Source organism: Platichthys flesus, chromosome 24 (assembly GCF_949316205.1).
Source record: "Platichthys flesus chromosome 24, fPlaFle2.1, whole genome shotgun sequence".
NCBI classification, from domain to species: Eukaryota; Metazoa; Chordata; class Actinopteri; order Pleuronectiformes; family Pleuronectidae; genus Platichthys; species Platichthys flesus.
Genome location: NC_084968.1, coordinates 12,913,220 through 12,929,160, shown reverse-complemented (window position 1 = coordinate 12,929,160; position 15,941 = coordinate 12,913,220). Strand labels below are relative to the sequence as shown.

Below are 15,941 nucleotides of genomic sequence, written 5' to 3'. Positions count from 1 at the left end.
AACCGGAGGAGGAGCGGGACACACGGAGGAGACAGAAGGAGGAGAGAAGCATGGCCGCTGCTGCAGAGACCGGTTCAACCCCCCCACACCCCCTCCTCCTGTACGTGATGACAACGTCCTCCCTCTCTCTCTCTCTTCCTCTCTATCTCTCTGTCTCTTTATCCCTCTCTCTCTCTCGCTCTCTCCCTCTCTCTATCTGTGTCTCTTTATCTCTCTCTCTCTTTCTCCCTCCCTCTCTATCTCTCTGCCTCTCTCTCGCTCTCTCTCTCCCTCTCTATCTCTCTGCCTCTCTATCTCTCTGCCTCTCTCTCGCTCTCTCTCTCTCTCGCTCTCTCTCTCCAGCTCTTTGTCTGCCTCGCTCTACCCTCACTCCCTCCTCTGTCTTTTGTCAGTGAAATTCAAATTCATTGGTTTTATTGTCCTGACATAGGTCTCCTATTCAAACTCACGTTGTACAGACACACAACCATGTTTAACATGCGTCTGTCATGAAGATGTTTATAATTCATTTAAATTAAGCCACAGAAAAGAGGGAGAGTTATTCTTCCATCATTGTCATGTTTGGATGACATGTGTTTGTGTTGGAGAGCACAGCCAAGGAGCCCCAGGGGACAGGGGCCACTGGGCCTTCATGATAAATTATAGAAAGACACAAAATTAAAGCTGGACAAAGGATCAAATAGAGACAAAGATATAAAACAATAAGGAAACAATAAAGCAAAAGTTGCTGAATGACCCAACAAATGATGCACAGTAAAACTAGAGGTGCTGAATTATGACAAAGCTACAACAAAACCATTTCTGTTTGAGGGTGAAGAGGCCCCACCCTCCCTCCGAGCGTCTGAGGGGCGACAGCTGGGACTCGCTGCTCTCAGGCGGCCCCTCCCTTCACTGTCAGCCCATCATACACACATGACGTTGTGTGAATATGAATATATGAACCAGATACAGATCAAACTGGTTCATATTAACTGGAAATTAATGTTGTAACAAAAACAAGGAAAACAAAGAGAAAGATATAAATGTTTATTAAATCCTTCTTTACCAAAACGATACAAACTGCAGAGATTAAACCAATCACAGTACAAAACTAATACAATATACTATATAACTATAGGATATATCATACAAAACTGAAACAAGATACCCATTTCAGAAGTTATAAAGAACCCTCACCCCACTTATTTGAAAATATCAGCATTCTTAAGGTGTGACTCTCTCTGTTCTTAACCCTCAAAATGAGAAAGGAAAAACTACAAAAAACACGTTTAACAGGGTAAAAAAACGTAGACACCCCAGAGCATCATGTGAGGATTCCTCTCCCGGGTCGGACAGAAGTGGAATAGTTGCCACGTGTAGGAAAACATCAGAAAGATATAAGTATTTTCAGCATTGATTAGAAAAGACACTTCGTAGCTTAATGGAAGGTCAATGAATTAATAGAATATTATAACTACAAGTTATAAATTATAAAACAGAAACAAGATACACATTTCAGTAGTTATACAGAACCCTCACACCACTAACTTGCAAATATCAGCATACTTATCACATGCTCAAACAAGTCTCTGGGCCAGTAGGTGGCGATCAGGTCGATACTAATGCTCTTTACATTACATTACATTCACATTTAGCTGAAGCTTTTATCCAAAGCAAAAGCATTCAACCATGAGGGTCCAAACCCAGAACTACAATCAAGAAAGTGCAATTTTGAGGATCTGTCAGAAGCTAGAAAAGAAAGCTGTTATCAGAGTAACATTGAGCGAGGCAGACGCCTGTGACTGAATGGTAATGTAGTGCCGTGATGCTAAATATAGCTGCTATAGCTGCTGACTTGTAATTAGACCTACTGCATAAACAAAGCATCGATGTGCATGCACCAACTGATTTTGAAAGTCTGCACTTCACAAGGCATTTGTATATAATCTCCGTTTTAGAGACTTATATTGCTGTTTGGACAAGAGGCCCAAACGTAGTGGAACGAGTTTGTAAGTGTTGACAGAGCACTTATCTACACACTTTGGTTGCATCTGAACAAAGTCAGAGTTTCATCACAGTAGCTAACAAAATAATGCAGAAGAATGAGTGCGGAGTTCGACAGCGGGATAGAGGGGCTCACTGAAGGTCGTTCTGAAGGTATGGAGGTGAACCCAGTTGTTGGAGAGAACTCTGTAGAAGGACAGAGTTCCCACCGGCCAATCCAGATACACTCCCACCCGACTAGAGGCCTGGCAGAGGGAGGACACACTGACTCTCTGGCTGCAGTGCAGAGTGTAACAACCCTCATCAGAGCAAACCAGACTCCAAGACTTGTCGTTGCATCCCAGCTTGCAATCGTCCACATCCCCGCTCCTGAGAGTGGGTTTGTATGTTACCCCAATGTTGAAGGGCTCCGTCACTTCCACCTCCCAGTAGCAGCACCCATCCAGACTCTGCTCACAAAGCACTTGTGGGCACTGATCAAACCTCTCTGGGTGAGGGCGGTATGACTGCTGCTCTTCCCCCCAGGTCACCTTCCTGTTCTCTTCAGACAGGCGCAGGTTCTTATGAGCTGTGTTGGGGTCCAACGTGAGCTCGCAGGCATCTGCAGGTAAGAAAAAGTATAATTTCACAAGCATCGATCTCAGTAATGTAGATTAACGGCCACTGATGGCAACATCAAGCATTACTCAATCTGAAATCCAGGATTTCATTATGTTCCTTGCAAAAAACCTGACAATACTACTATAATTCTACAGAAACTTACATTTCTTGAATCCTTGTTTCATCCGGTGACTTCCACAATGATCAAGCCTGTGGAGGAAAATGAGGATTAAAATCTTGCAACCAAGAACAATCCAAAACTTCCAACATCACTTCTCTCAGCTCAGGAGACAAGGTCAAGAACTCATCTGTGCACTAGTTGTACATTTGCCAAACCCAATTTGTAAACCCTCTCCTGCTCTTTACCCACAGTATCTTAAGAGTCACAGTGTTAAACTTGCAGGTCGTCGGCCCCCTGACCGACTTGTGGGCCGTTAGTTATTAGTCTGGTTAACTGCAGCAGCTCAGATAAAGAGCAAAGTCCTGAGCTTTTCTGTGAAGCACAGAGCAGAATGCAGCAAGGATAATAATTACTTGAGAATGTCGAGCTTGTATTTTGAATCTTCTTTCATTGTAAGCAGAAGGTTGATTCCTGCCTCTCCTGGATCATTGTAGCTCAGGTTCAGTTCTTTCAGGTGGGAGGGGTTGGACTGGAGAGCCGAGGCCAGATACTCACATCCAGTCTTTGTCACCAGACAACCCGACAATCTGACACAACACAGAAGTTAGTTAATCGGCGAGTCCTTGCAGCTCTGAATGGATGTAAAGAAGATCAAATGTGTACCTCAGTGTTTTCAGTTTGCAGTGTTGACTCTTTAGACCATCACAGAGCAGCTTTACTCCTGAATCTGTCAGGTCATCGTTGCTCAGGTCCAGATCTCTCAGAGGTGACCAGGGAAACGTGAGACCAAAGGCCACATGCTCAACCAACTCGGTCGACACGTTGCAGGATGCCAGTCTAGGTGTAGATAATATGGTTATAAGATTAGGAAAGAGGTGCACCCATTTAGTCAGTGAGTTTAATGTCCCAGTTTCCCACACTTCACATTCACCTTCTGAAAATACATCCCATGGCACAAAGGACAGAGCAAGAAACAGTCACATTCATAAACATCAACAAGAACTAGGAGGGACATCTCAAGCCTTTAACATTGACAGACGGTAGAGAGCTGGGTTGGCAATGTGATGTCTCATTCAGAGCTGCAGATACCAGGCTTTGGTAGAATCGGGTCCTGTCGCACCTTATCGACCTCAACCTGTGTCGTGATGGTATGTTTAAAGGGGGGCAGTTGACTGAGTGACTGATTTCCTGGTCTACTGAGGTTCCGATGCCAGTGAAGGCCGTTCAGTTGAGTTCAGAGAGGTTGTGGGGAGACTTGTTACTGGGCAGCAGTCCAGTAACACAGTCTTTAACACAGTCAGTGTTAAAGTATCAGGTGGAACAGTTAAGTAGGATGGGTTGGAGGATACTTTGTACAGCAGTAGAAGATTTGGGAGAAGTACAAAAGATATGTACGAAGAATATACACAGGAAAGCCCTCCCTGTCCCACTTATATCCAACTAACTCATTAGGGAAACGAATAAAAAGAGGAATATCATCGAACACTCCGCATTAGTGAAAGAACTACTGAAACCAGATTATTTTACAGATGATAAGTAAACTTACATGGCCTTTCGGCTGCTTCTCACTGCTGGTATCAGTCTCCTTCTGCCCTCATCGGATGTGTTGTAACTCTTCAAGTCCAACAAATCCAGATCATTCTTCGAGATCTGCAGCATGTAGGCCAGTGCAGAGCAGTGCAGGGGAGACAGCTCAGGTTTTGAACCATCTTCTGTCTTCAAATATTCCTCTATCTCTTCTTTGACTTTCTGGTCTCTCATTTCAATCATGACCCTAAAAAGGATGATGTTACCTTCTGGAGAGGTGGTCTTTCTCAGGATGGATTTCAGGTAAGTTAATATTTTCTTGTCGATATGTTGGCTTGGGTCCGGCAATGTTAGGAGACCCTGTAGGACTGTCACATTAGCTTCAACCAGGAGGCCCAGGAGGAATCGTAAGAAGTAGACCAGGTGGCAATTCTTCTTCTTCAACACTATCTCAACTGTGACTTTCAGAAGCTTAAGTAAAGTTGGTTCTTTGTCCTTCAGTTTCAGGAAGTCATTGAGCTCTGTTGTTTTCTTGTTCATGAAACAGTCATAAACGTAAAGAGCTGCAAAGAACTCCTGAATGGTCAGATGAATAAAGAAGAAAACCTTTCTATGGGAAAAGACATCTTCCTCCCTAAGAACTGAGGTGCAAAATCCGGAGTGGATAGATAATTCTTTTATGTCAATGCCATAGGCTTCCAGGTCTTCCTCATAGAAAATGAGGCTGTTCTTCTGCAGATGATCAAATGCAAGTTTGCCCAGTTTCAGAAGAAATTCTCTCTGTGTTATCAGAAAGTTTTCCTGAGGCTTCTTTTCATATTTTATGTTTCTACGTTTAGTCAGAGCCAACAAGTAATGTCCCATCATCTCTGTCAGAGTTTGAGGATTACCAGCGTTCTTGTCTTCAGCAAACACCTCCTGGAATAATATGGCAGAAATCCAGCAGAAGATTGGTATCTGGCACATAATTTGGAGATGTTGTGAAGAGTGGATATGTGAATCGATCCTCTCAGCAAGACCCAAATCATGACTAAATCTCCTCCTGAAATATTCAGTTTTTTGTGCATCATTGAACCCTCTTATCTCTGTCACCATGTCCACATACTCTGCTGGGATCTGACTGGATGCTGATGGACGAGAAGTGATCCAGATTTTAGCATCCGGGAGAAGGTTACCCTGGATCAGGTTTACTAGGAGAGTACCCATAGATGTTTCTACACTCAGAGATGTTTGCCTCTCAAAGTTCTCAAAGTCAAGTTTGAGTCTGCTTTCATCCAGGCCGTCCAGGATCACTACAACCTTTGTTTTGGCATAAAGCTCTGGACTTTCCAAATTGCCGAGTACAGGGTGGAAGTCGGTCAGGAGCTTGTGCAAACTTTTATCGCCTGAACTCAAATTCAGCTCTCCGAAAGGCAAATAGAAAACAAAATCAATATCTGTGTTTGTATCCCCCTTGGCCCAATCGTAGATGAATTTCTGCACAGAAAAAGATTTTCCGATCCCTGCAAGACCCTTCGTCAGAACTATTCTTTGGGTTTTCTCTTGGCCAGACCAAGGTCTGAAGATATCCTTGAGGTTCACTGTAAATTTAGACAATGAAGGCATTTTCAATTTACGTTCCAGCTGACTGAACTCATGCTCTGCTTCTTGTCCTCCGCTCTCTCCAGCGGTGATAAAGAGTTCTGTGTAGATGTTGTCCAAAGAAACCCGATCGGCACCAGTACCTTCAGATGTGGAGGTAAATTTTTTCAGCATTTCTTCTTTAAAATCATTTTTTAATTTGAAGAGATCCTGGAGCCCTGTAACAAACAAATGAACAATTGCAATAATATACATTCAATTAATAGCAGATCATTTTAGCTAAGGTGCGGGAAATCCAGAGCAAACTCATAATCCTGACTTTGAGATTTTGGGCTCTCACACATACTTTGTCAAGTCTGGACCTTGGGACTTTTCAGTTTAGTTTGAAAAGACAAAAATAAACAAGATCCAGATCAAACTGGACCCTGGTTCGGGTTGAAGTGATCAACTTGATACGTTATCTTGTTTGCTTTTTATCTGAAAGAGAATCTCATTTCTATTAACTCTGAAAGAACCCGGCATGAACCAAGTACCCCTCCCACCTTAATGTTACTGACTAATATATCATGTTAAGATTTATTATGAATGACTTTGTTGATAGAATTAGTTGTGGTGGCAGTATTCAAACTTACTGGTATCATCTCTATGGCTTTGAGATAGTTTTTGACGTTTCTTTCCACTCGTCGGACAAGGGGAGTCCGACTTATCCCAGACAGACGTGAGACACTGTTTGCTTGACAGGCTGGATGGTTCCTCCGTAGTCTGGCTGTAAGCAGTGAAACAAATGGCACATTATTGGCCAAAGTAGTCACTTGAAATACCTTCAGCAGTTTTATTTTTAAATAAATTCTTCATCAGTTTTGGGTAAAAGTTGTTTTTGGACATGATGCAGAATTCATTTTAAATGTAGAATTACCTTTCAGGACTCTCAGCTCCTATGTCAGGTGGTATGTCCATGGATGCATCACTCTTCAGGGAGACTTCACCTGGACCCAGGGACCATTCTGTTGTCGTCTGTGAACTACAAGAGGAGAAAGTGGTCAGTCACCCACCAACTATTACCTCTTTAACTGCTCTTTACAATTTTTCCTCTCAGGATATTTACCTGATTGATGACTCAGCGCTGGGGACCGCAGCGCTGTCACCCAACTTCCTCTTTCTACTCATTTCTGCAATTGAAACACAAACAGCCGTTTACAAAGGCTCCAAATTCATGATGAGAGAATTTTAAACCTGGCTTTACTGCCCCCTGTGGTGACAGCACAGTACTGTATCAGAAGAAAAACAACCCCCATGATACTAGTTGTTTTTCTCAGTCACGTGGACAAATTCTGAACCTGATTTTTATCACATCCGATTCAAAGGCTCAGACTTTAACAAGTTGCAAAACAATAAAACAGTATAAATACAGATTCCTCGTGACTCTGCGCGTTCAGTTGACTTTGTGACAGTGTTGAGCAGCTGTGATCTTTGTAAAGCACACTAAGTAGATTGACGCACTAAGAAATACGCACACACAAACACACGCACTGAGGAGACGCACACACGCAAACACACAGACACACGCACACAGACACACACACAATCATAAACCGATAACAGACAGCTAAACTTACTTTAACGTCAGAAAAATGTTTTTCTTCTTGTTTCCAGAATCTGTCCTGACGTGAGGCAGCCGAACGTCCTTTCTACAAAATGTCCTCTGTCCTCTGTCCTCATACTTTCACTTTTGATTTGACATGATAGGCTCATTATGAAACAGAGTTTGACACGCAATGACTTCCTGTTAATTCTGTGTAGTCTATATTTATACAAAAATACTAGTTAATGAAGAAAAAAAGACAATTGTTCTGATTGTTCCCCAGAGAAAGAGAAATTATTACAAAAACATCGTCTCGTATTACATAATTTTCCCCTGATACATTATTCTGACATTAGTTAATCGACTAATCATTCTTGTTGTTTCAACTTTATTCTTAAACTCTTAAAATTGTAGTTTTCTTCAATAGTTGTTGGAGTCCTCAGACTTCTCTGAAACTAACGACACACACATTCTGTTGTTTACACCTGACGTGTTCATTTATTGTGAATTAAAGACACACACAGTACACCACTAATACATAGAATCCAAATAAATCACACAAAGTAAAAAAATTAGTTTTTAAGATGACTATCAATCATCACATTTTATTTGTACAGACCATATTTACAAATCACAATTTGTCTCATAGGGTTAAAACAAGGTCTGACACCCTCTGTTCTTAACCCTCAACAAGAGAAAGGAAAAACAACAAAAAAAAAACACTTTTAACAGGATAAAAAAAACATAGACAACTCAGAGCATCATGTGAGGATCACTCTCCCAGGACGGACAGAAGTGCAATAGTTGCCACCTGTACAGGAAAACATCAGAAAGAAGAAGTATTTTCAGCTTTGTTTACAATAAACACTTTGTAGCTTAATGGAACGTCAATGAACTGATGGACTATTATATCTACAGGTTACAAAAATAAAAAACAGAAACAAGATTCACATTTCAGTAGTTATATAGAACCCTCAACCCACTAACTTGCAAATATCAGCATACTTATCACATGCTCAAACAAGTATCTGTGCCAGTTGGTGACGATCAGGTCGATACTTAAGCTCTTTACATTACATTACATTTTATTTTGCTGAAGTTTTTATCTAAAGCGAAAGCATTCAACCATGAGGGTACAAACTAGCAACAACAACAATCAAGAAAGTTACATTTTGACGATCTGTCAGAAGCTAGAAAAGAAAGCTGTGGTCAGGGTAACAATGAGCGAGGCAGACGCCTGTGACTGAATGGTAATGTAGTGCCGTGATGCTAAATATAGCTGCTATAGCTGCTAACTTGTAATTAGACCTACTGCATAAACAAAGCATCGATGTGCATGCACCAACTGATTTTGAAAGTCTGCACTTCACAAGGCATTTGTATATAATCTCCGTTTTAGAGACTTATATTGCTGTTTGGACAAGAGGCCCAAACGTAGTGGAACGAGTTTATAAGTGTTGACAGAGCACTTATCTACACACTTTGGTTGCATCTGAACAAAGTCAGAGTTTCATCACAGTAGCTAACAAAATAATGCAGAAGAATGAGTGCGGAGTTCGACAGCGGGATAGAGGGGCTCACTGAAGGTCGTTCTGAAGGTATGGAGGTGAACCCAGTTGTTGGAGAGAACTCTGTAGAAGGACAGTGTTCCCACCGGCCAATCCAGATACACTCCCACCCGACTGGAGCGCCGGCAGAGGGAGGACACACCGACTCTCTGGCTGCAGTGCAGAGTGTAACAACCCTCATCGGAGCAAACCAGACTCCAAGACTTGTCGTTGCATCCCAGCTTGCAATCGTCCACATCCCCGCTCCTGAGAGTGGGTTTGTATGTTACCCCAATGTTGAAGGGCTCCGTCACTTCCACCTCCCAGTAGCAGCACCCATCCAGACTCTGCTCACAAAGCACTTGTGGGCACTGATCAAACCTCTCTGGGTGAGGGCGGTATGACTGCTGCTCTTCCCCCCAGGTCACCTTCCTGTTCTCTTCAGACAGGCGCAGGTTCTTATGAGCTGTGTTGGGGTCCAACGTGAGCTCGCAGGCATCTGCAGGTAAGAAAAAGTATAATTTCATGAGCATCGATCTCAGTAATGTAGCTTAACGGCCACTGATGGCAACATCAAGCGTTATACTCAATCTGAAATCCAGGGTATCATTATGTTCCTTGCAAGAACCTGACAATACTGCTATAATTCTACAGAAACTTACATTTCTTGAATCCTGGTTTCATCCGGTGACTTCCACAATGATCATACCTGTGGAGGAAAAAGAGGATTAAAATCTGCCAAAACTTCCAACATCACTTCTTTCAGCTCAGGAGAAAAGCTCAAGAACTCATCTGTGAACTAGTGGTACATTTGCCAAACCCAATTTGTAAACCCTCTCCTGCTCTTTACCCACAGTATCTTAAGAGTCACAGTGTTAAACTTGCAGGTCGTCGGCCCCCTGACCGACTTGGGGGCCGTTAGTCTTTAGTCTGGTTAACTGCTGCAGCTCAGATAAAGAGCAAAGTCCTGAGCTTTTCTGTGAAGCACAGAGCAGAATGCAGCAAGGATTATATTTACTTGAGATCGTCGAGCTTGTATTTTGAATCTTCTTTCATCGTAGTAAGAAGGTTGATTCCTGACTCTCCTGGATCATTGTAGTTCAGGTTCAGTTCTTTCAGGTGGGAGGGGTTGGACTGGAGAGCCGAGGCCAGATACTCACATCCAGTCTTTGTCACCAGACAACCCGACAATCTGACACAACACAGAATATAGTTAATCGGCAAGTTCTTGCAACTCTGAATGGATGTAAAGAAGATCAAATGTGTACCTCAGTGTTTTCAGTTTGCAGTGTTGACTCTTCAGACCATCACAGAGCAGCTTTACTCCTGAATCTGTCAGGTCATTGTTGCTCAGGTCCAGATCTCTCAGAGGTGACCAGGGAAACGTGAGACCAAAGGCCACATTTTCAACCCGATCTGTCGTCATGTTGCAGGATGCCAGTCTAGGGGTAGGTAACAGAGTTATAAGATTAGGAAAGAGGTGCACCCATTTAGTCAGTGAGTTTAATGTCCCTGTTTCCCACACTGAAAGAAATACAGAAACCAGATTATTTTACAGATGATAAGTAAACTTACATGGCCTTTCTGCTGCTCCTCACTGCCGGCATCAGCCTCCTTCTGCCCTCATCGGATGTGTTGTAACTCTTCAAGTCCAACAAATCCAGATCATTCTTCGAGATCTGCAGCATGTAGGCCAGTGCAGAGCAGTGCAGGGGAGACAGCTCAGGTTTTGAACCATCTTCTATCTTCAAATATTCCTCAATCTCTTCTTTGACTTTCTGGTCTCTCATTTCAACCATGGCTCTGAAGAGGGTCATGTTACCTTCTGGAGAGATGGTCTTTCTCCGGATGGATTTCAGGTAAGTTAATATTTTCTTATTGGTATCTTGGCTTGGGTCCGGCAATGTTAGGAGACCCTGTAGGACTGTCACATTAGCTTCCACCAAGAGGCCCAGGAGGAATCGTAAGAAGTAGACCAGGTGGCCATTCTTCTTCTCCAATACCACCTCAACTGTGACTTTCAGAAGCTCAAGAAAAGTTGGTTCTTTGTCCTTCAGTTTCAGGAAGTCGTTGAGCTCTGTCGTTTTCTTGTTCAAGAAACAGTCATAAACGTAAAGAGCTGCAAAGAACTCCTGAATGGTCAGATGAACAAAGAAGAAAACCTTTCTATGGGAAAAGACATCTTCCTCCCTAAGAACTGAGGTGCAAAATCCAGAGTGGATAGATGCTTCTTTTATGTCAATGCCATAGGCTTCAAGCTCTTCCTCATAGAAAATGAGGCTGTTCTTCTGCAGATGATCAAATGCAAGCTTGCCCAGTTTCAGAAGAAATTCTTTCTGTGTTATCAGAAAGTTTTCCTTAGGCTTCTTTTCATATTTTCTGTTTCTGCGTTTTGTCATAGCGAACAGGTAACGTGCCATCATCTCTGTCAGAGTTTGAGGAATTTCAGCGTTCTTGTCTTCAGCAAACACCTCCTGGAATAATATGGCAGAAATCCAGCAGAAGATTGGTATCTTGCACATAATTTGGAGATGTTGTGAAGAGTGGATATGTGAAGTGATCCTGTCAGCAAGAGCCAAGTCATGACTAAATCTCCTCCTGAAATATTCAGTTTTTTGTGCATCATTGAACCCTCTTATCTCTGTCACCATGTCCACATACTGTGCTGGGATCTGACTGGCTGCTGCTGCACGAGAAGTGATCCAGACTTTAGCATCCGGGAGAAGGTTTCCCTGGATCAGGTTTACTAGGAGAATACCCAGAGATGTTTCTTCACTCAGAGATGTTTGCCTCTCAATGTTCTCAAAGTCCAGTTTGAATCTGCTTTCATCCAGGCCGTCCAGGATCACTACAACCTTGGTTTTGGCATAAAGCTCTAGAACTTCCAAATTGCAGAGTACAGGGTGGAAGTCGGTCAGGAGCTTGTGCAAGCTTTTATTGCCTGAACTCAAATTCAGCTCTCGGAAAGCAAAGTAGAAAACAAAATCAATATCTGTGTTTGTATCACCCTTGGCCCAGTCGTAGATGAATTTCTGCACAGAAAAAGATTTTCCGATCCCTGCCATGCCCTTCGTCAGAACTATTCTTTGGGTTTTCTCTTGGCCAGACGAAGGTCTGAAGATATCCTTGAGGTTCAATGTATATTTAGACAATGAAGGCCTTTTCAATTTACGTTCCAGCTGACTGAACTCATGCTCTGCTTCTTGCCCACCGCTCTCTCCAGCGGTGATGAAGAGTTCTGTGTAGATGTTGTCCAAAGAAACCCGATCGTCACCAGTACCTTCAGATGTGAAGGTAAATTTTTTCCGCATTTCTTCTTTAAAATGATCTTTTAATTTGAAGAGATCCTGGAGCCCTATAACAAACAAATGAACCATTGCAAAGTCCAATATTATACATTAAATTAATAGAGGACAATTTCAGCTAAGTTGTGGGAAATCCCGAGCAAACTCAAAATCCTGACTTTGAGACTTTGTTAGTTCTGGGACTATGGACTTCTCAGTTTAGTCTGAAAAGACATAAATGACCAAGACCACTTGAAAGAGAATCTCATTTCTATTATCTCTGCGAGAACCTGGCATGAACCAAGTATGTTGCCATTCCCACCTTAATGTTACTGACTAATATGTCATGTTCAGATTGATTATGAATGACTTTGTTAATATAATTAGTTGTGGTGGCAGAATTGAAACTTACCGTAACCATCTCTATGGCTTTGAGATAGTTTCTGACGTTTCGTTCCACACGTCGAACAAGGGGAGTCCGACACATCCCGGTCTGACGTCAGACACTGTTTGCATGACAGGCTGGATGGTTCCTCACTCATCTGGCTGTAAGCAGTGAAACAAATGGCTTCTTCATCAGTTTTGGTTCAAAGTTGTGTTTAGACATGACGCAGAATTCATTTAAATGTAGAATTACCTTTCAGGACTCTCAGCTCCTATATTAGGTGGTATGTGCATGGATCTATCACTCTTCCAGGAGACTCCCCCGGGAACCAAGGACCCATCTGTTGTCGTCTCTGAACTACAAGAGGAGAGATTTGCTTTATTTGGTTTCCAACACTATCATTCTTTTTTTCCCTGTATTGATATTTAAATGCATGACTGCGACAGACAGCGTAACCTGTTTCCAGCTGTGTCAAGCCCATTTAAGGATATACTTTAATTAAAAAACACTAAATTTAGAGTTACCGCTTAGGGCTCCCATCTCCGATGTTAGGTGGTATGTGCATGGATCTATCACTCTTCCAGGAGACTCCACCGGGAACGTGGGACCCATCTGCTGTCGTCTGTGAACTACAAGAGGAGAGATTAAACTCAGAATCTCCTTTGGGCTCTGTCTTTGGTCTCCACCTTCATTTACCCCGGTGGTTGAGGGGAGACAAATGGGGAGTAGAATAAAGATTGGTGGAAAAGAGGGGAGAGAAGAGAGACCATGAACAGTTGTCCACCATCAGGTTTCAGCTCTGACTAGTAGAGGCGGTGGTCTAGTGGCAGAAACTTGGACTATGGGCAGAGAAGGTCTCTGGTTCGTCTCTGGTTCGACTCGAAGGAGAGGCAACAAAAGACGAACCTGGATTGATCTATCCAAAAATCCAAGAGTCTCCCTACCCTGTCTAGTGCCCCTGAGCAAGGCACCTTACTCCCCCAACATCTGCTCCCTGAGCGCCGTACATGTTCGCTCACTGCTCGGTGTGTCCTGCACCAGATGGGTCAAAAGAGTTTGGACATGACACAGAATTCATGTAGAATTACCCTTCAGGACTCCCATCACCGATGTTAGGTGGTATGTGCATGGATCTATCACTCTTCCAGGAGACCCCACTGGGACCCTCGGACCCATCTGTTGTCCTGCGTGAACTACAATGGGAGAGAGTGGACAGTCACTCACCAACTATAAATCATATATATGTGCATTAATAAGACAAAAAAAACAGTTCAGGAGAACCGTTGACTTTAGCAATAACAAGAAGAACCATAGAGCACTGAGCATTGGCTAGAAAGTAACTGGGGGGTTCGGTTTTCCCTTATATGAAAAACCATGGCACTGGGGGACAGTAGAAAACCAGCTGTGAACCCAGCATGGACACTGACGGTCTTTAATTCAATCTACTGGACACTGGAAAACATTTAGGACTTCACAACATTTCACTCCTTGCAGCGTGCAGACAGGAAACAAGTTACAGTTGTGTGCTGCTAAACCTCTTTCACAGCTGTTTTATTATTATCCTGTCATGATATTTACCTGATTGATAACTCAGGGCTGGGGACTGCAGCGCTGTCAATCAACTTCCTCTTTCTACTCATTTTTGCAGCTGAAACACAAACAGATGTTTACAAAGGCTCCAAAGTTCATAAAGGAATAATTTCAGTCTCATATCAAATCGACCCAGATTGTTTCATACTTTTTATATAATTAAAAACATCCTTATTGTTATTTCTAACTATTTTAGCTGCATTACAACCTCCTTAATTAGCATTTAATATTTACACTTGAGCAACTTTGTATTTTGTTTTACTGTTTTTATTATAAGTCCCTGTTCTGTTTATTTATTTATTTGTGTTATTTAATTTGTCTGTAGTTTGTGTATATCTTTCAGTTTAGTTCTTGCTGTTTATTTGTCTGAATGTAAAAAAATAGTCAAATATTTCTTTATCTGTCCCAACATCTAAACCTGACTTTACTGCCCCCCCGTGGTGACAGCACGGTACTGTCTAACCATAACCCCTCCTACGTGATACTGGTTGTTTTTCTCAGTCCCGTTCACAAAGTCTGAACCAGTTTTTTTATCACATCCGATTCAAAGGCTCAGACTTTAACACGTTTCAAAACAATATCAAAGTATGAATCCAGATAGCTCGTGACTTTGTATGTTCGGTTCACTTTGATCTTTATAAACACGTCAGCATAGTGACGCACTAAGAAATACGCACAAATACAGAGGAGACGCACACACACAAACACACACACAGAAACACACACACGTTCATTAACACTTTAACGAACAGCTGAACCTACTTTGACTTCAGAAAACAGTTTTTTTCTTGTTTCCAGAATCTGTCCTGCGTGAGCGCCCTTTCTACAAAATGTCCTCTCTCCTCTGTCCTCGTACTTTCAGTTTCGATTTGACAGGATAGGCTCATAAACAGGGTTTGTCACGTGATGACTTCTCGTGATGACTTCTCTATTTATACAAAAATACTAGTTAATAATGAAAAACAAGACACATTTCCTGATTGTTCCGAATGAGAAAGACAAATGAATACAATAACATCGTATTATATTATATTATATCATCCTGATACATTATTCTGACATTAATTAATCCACTTATCATTGTTGTTATTACAACTTTATTCTTTAACTCTTCAAATTGTAGTGTTCTTCAATATGGCCGTAACTCCGTGGTACCATTGTGAGACTCTGAGTTGTTGAAAATAACGACACACATTCTGTTGTTTACACCTGACGTGTTCATTTATTGTGAGTGACACTAAAGAACCACAGACGTGTGAAACCACAGACGAAGACTCACTTCCTGTGAGGAAACCAGCTGCACTCCAACAGCCACAGGAACTTCCTCAAAATACAAATTTAAAATGTCTCAACAAACAAACAAACAAACAAACACGGCTCTGACATCGTCCCTCTGCTTTCCTCTGCTGCTCCTGATAAATCATCTTCTTTTTCATAAACATGTAATTCATTATTAATTGTTTTAAATAGTGAAAAGCAGAGGAGGAGCGCGCCGCTGGAGATGAAGATGCTCTCTCGCTCTGATTCCCTGTTTCCCTCCTCAGCTGCTCCAGCTCTGTTACCAGGCAGCGCATCCCTCTCCTCATCTCTGTCGTCATCAGTCACGTGTTTGGATCCACAAACAGGCAAATTTAATTATACCATAAAACTGTGGCACAGATGATGTCCAGATGTTGTGATGCAGGAAACATCTGCTCTTGTTCATTTGCTCCGACTCAGTGATGTTTTACACCTTTATATA

General features: G+C 42.2%; 1 protein-coding gene across 1 annotated transcript; it reads right to left on the bottom strand.

Moving 5' to 3' along the window:
- Positions 1-1,012: 1,012 nt before the first annotated feature.
- Positions 1,013-15,056, bottom strand: LOC133950308 (uncharacterized). Its single transcript, XM_062384557.1, has 20 exons — positions 14,963-15,056; positions 14,189-14,258; positions 13,699-13,803; positions 13,135-13,239; positions 12,863-12,967; positions 12,638-12,771; positions 10,517-12,296; positions 10,210-10,383; positions 9,960-10,133; positions 9,604-9,650; positions 8,918-9,440; positions 8,521-8,534; positions 6,918-6,981; positions 6,729-6,833; positions 6,445-6,578; positions 4,251-6,030; positions 3,368-3,541; positions 3,118-3,291; positions 2,747-2,793; positions 1,013-2,584 (listed from the first exon to the last, which is right to left on the bottom strand). Exons 2-20 carry the CDS (start codon positions 14,248-14,250, stop codon positions 2,061-2,063), a joined length of 6,225 nt encoding a protein of 2,074 aa, XP_062240541.1. The 5' UTR covers positions 14,251-14,258; positions 14,963-15,056; the 3' UTR covers positions 1,013-2,060.
- Between the last annotated feature and the right edge of the window lie 885 nt (positions 15,057-15,941).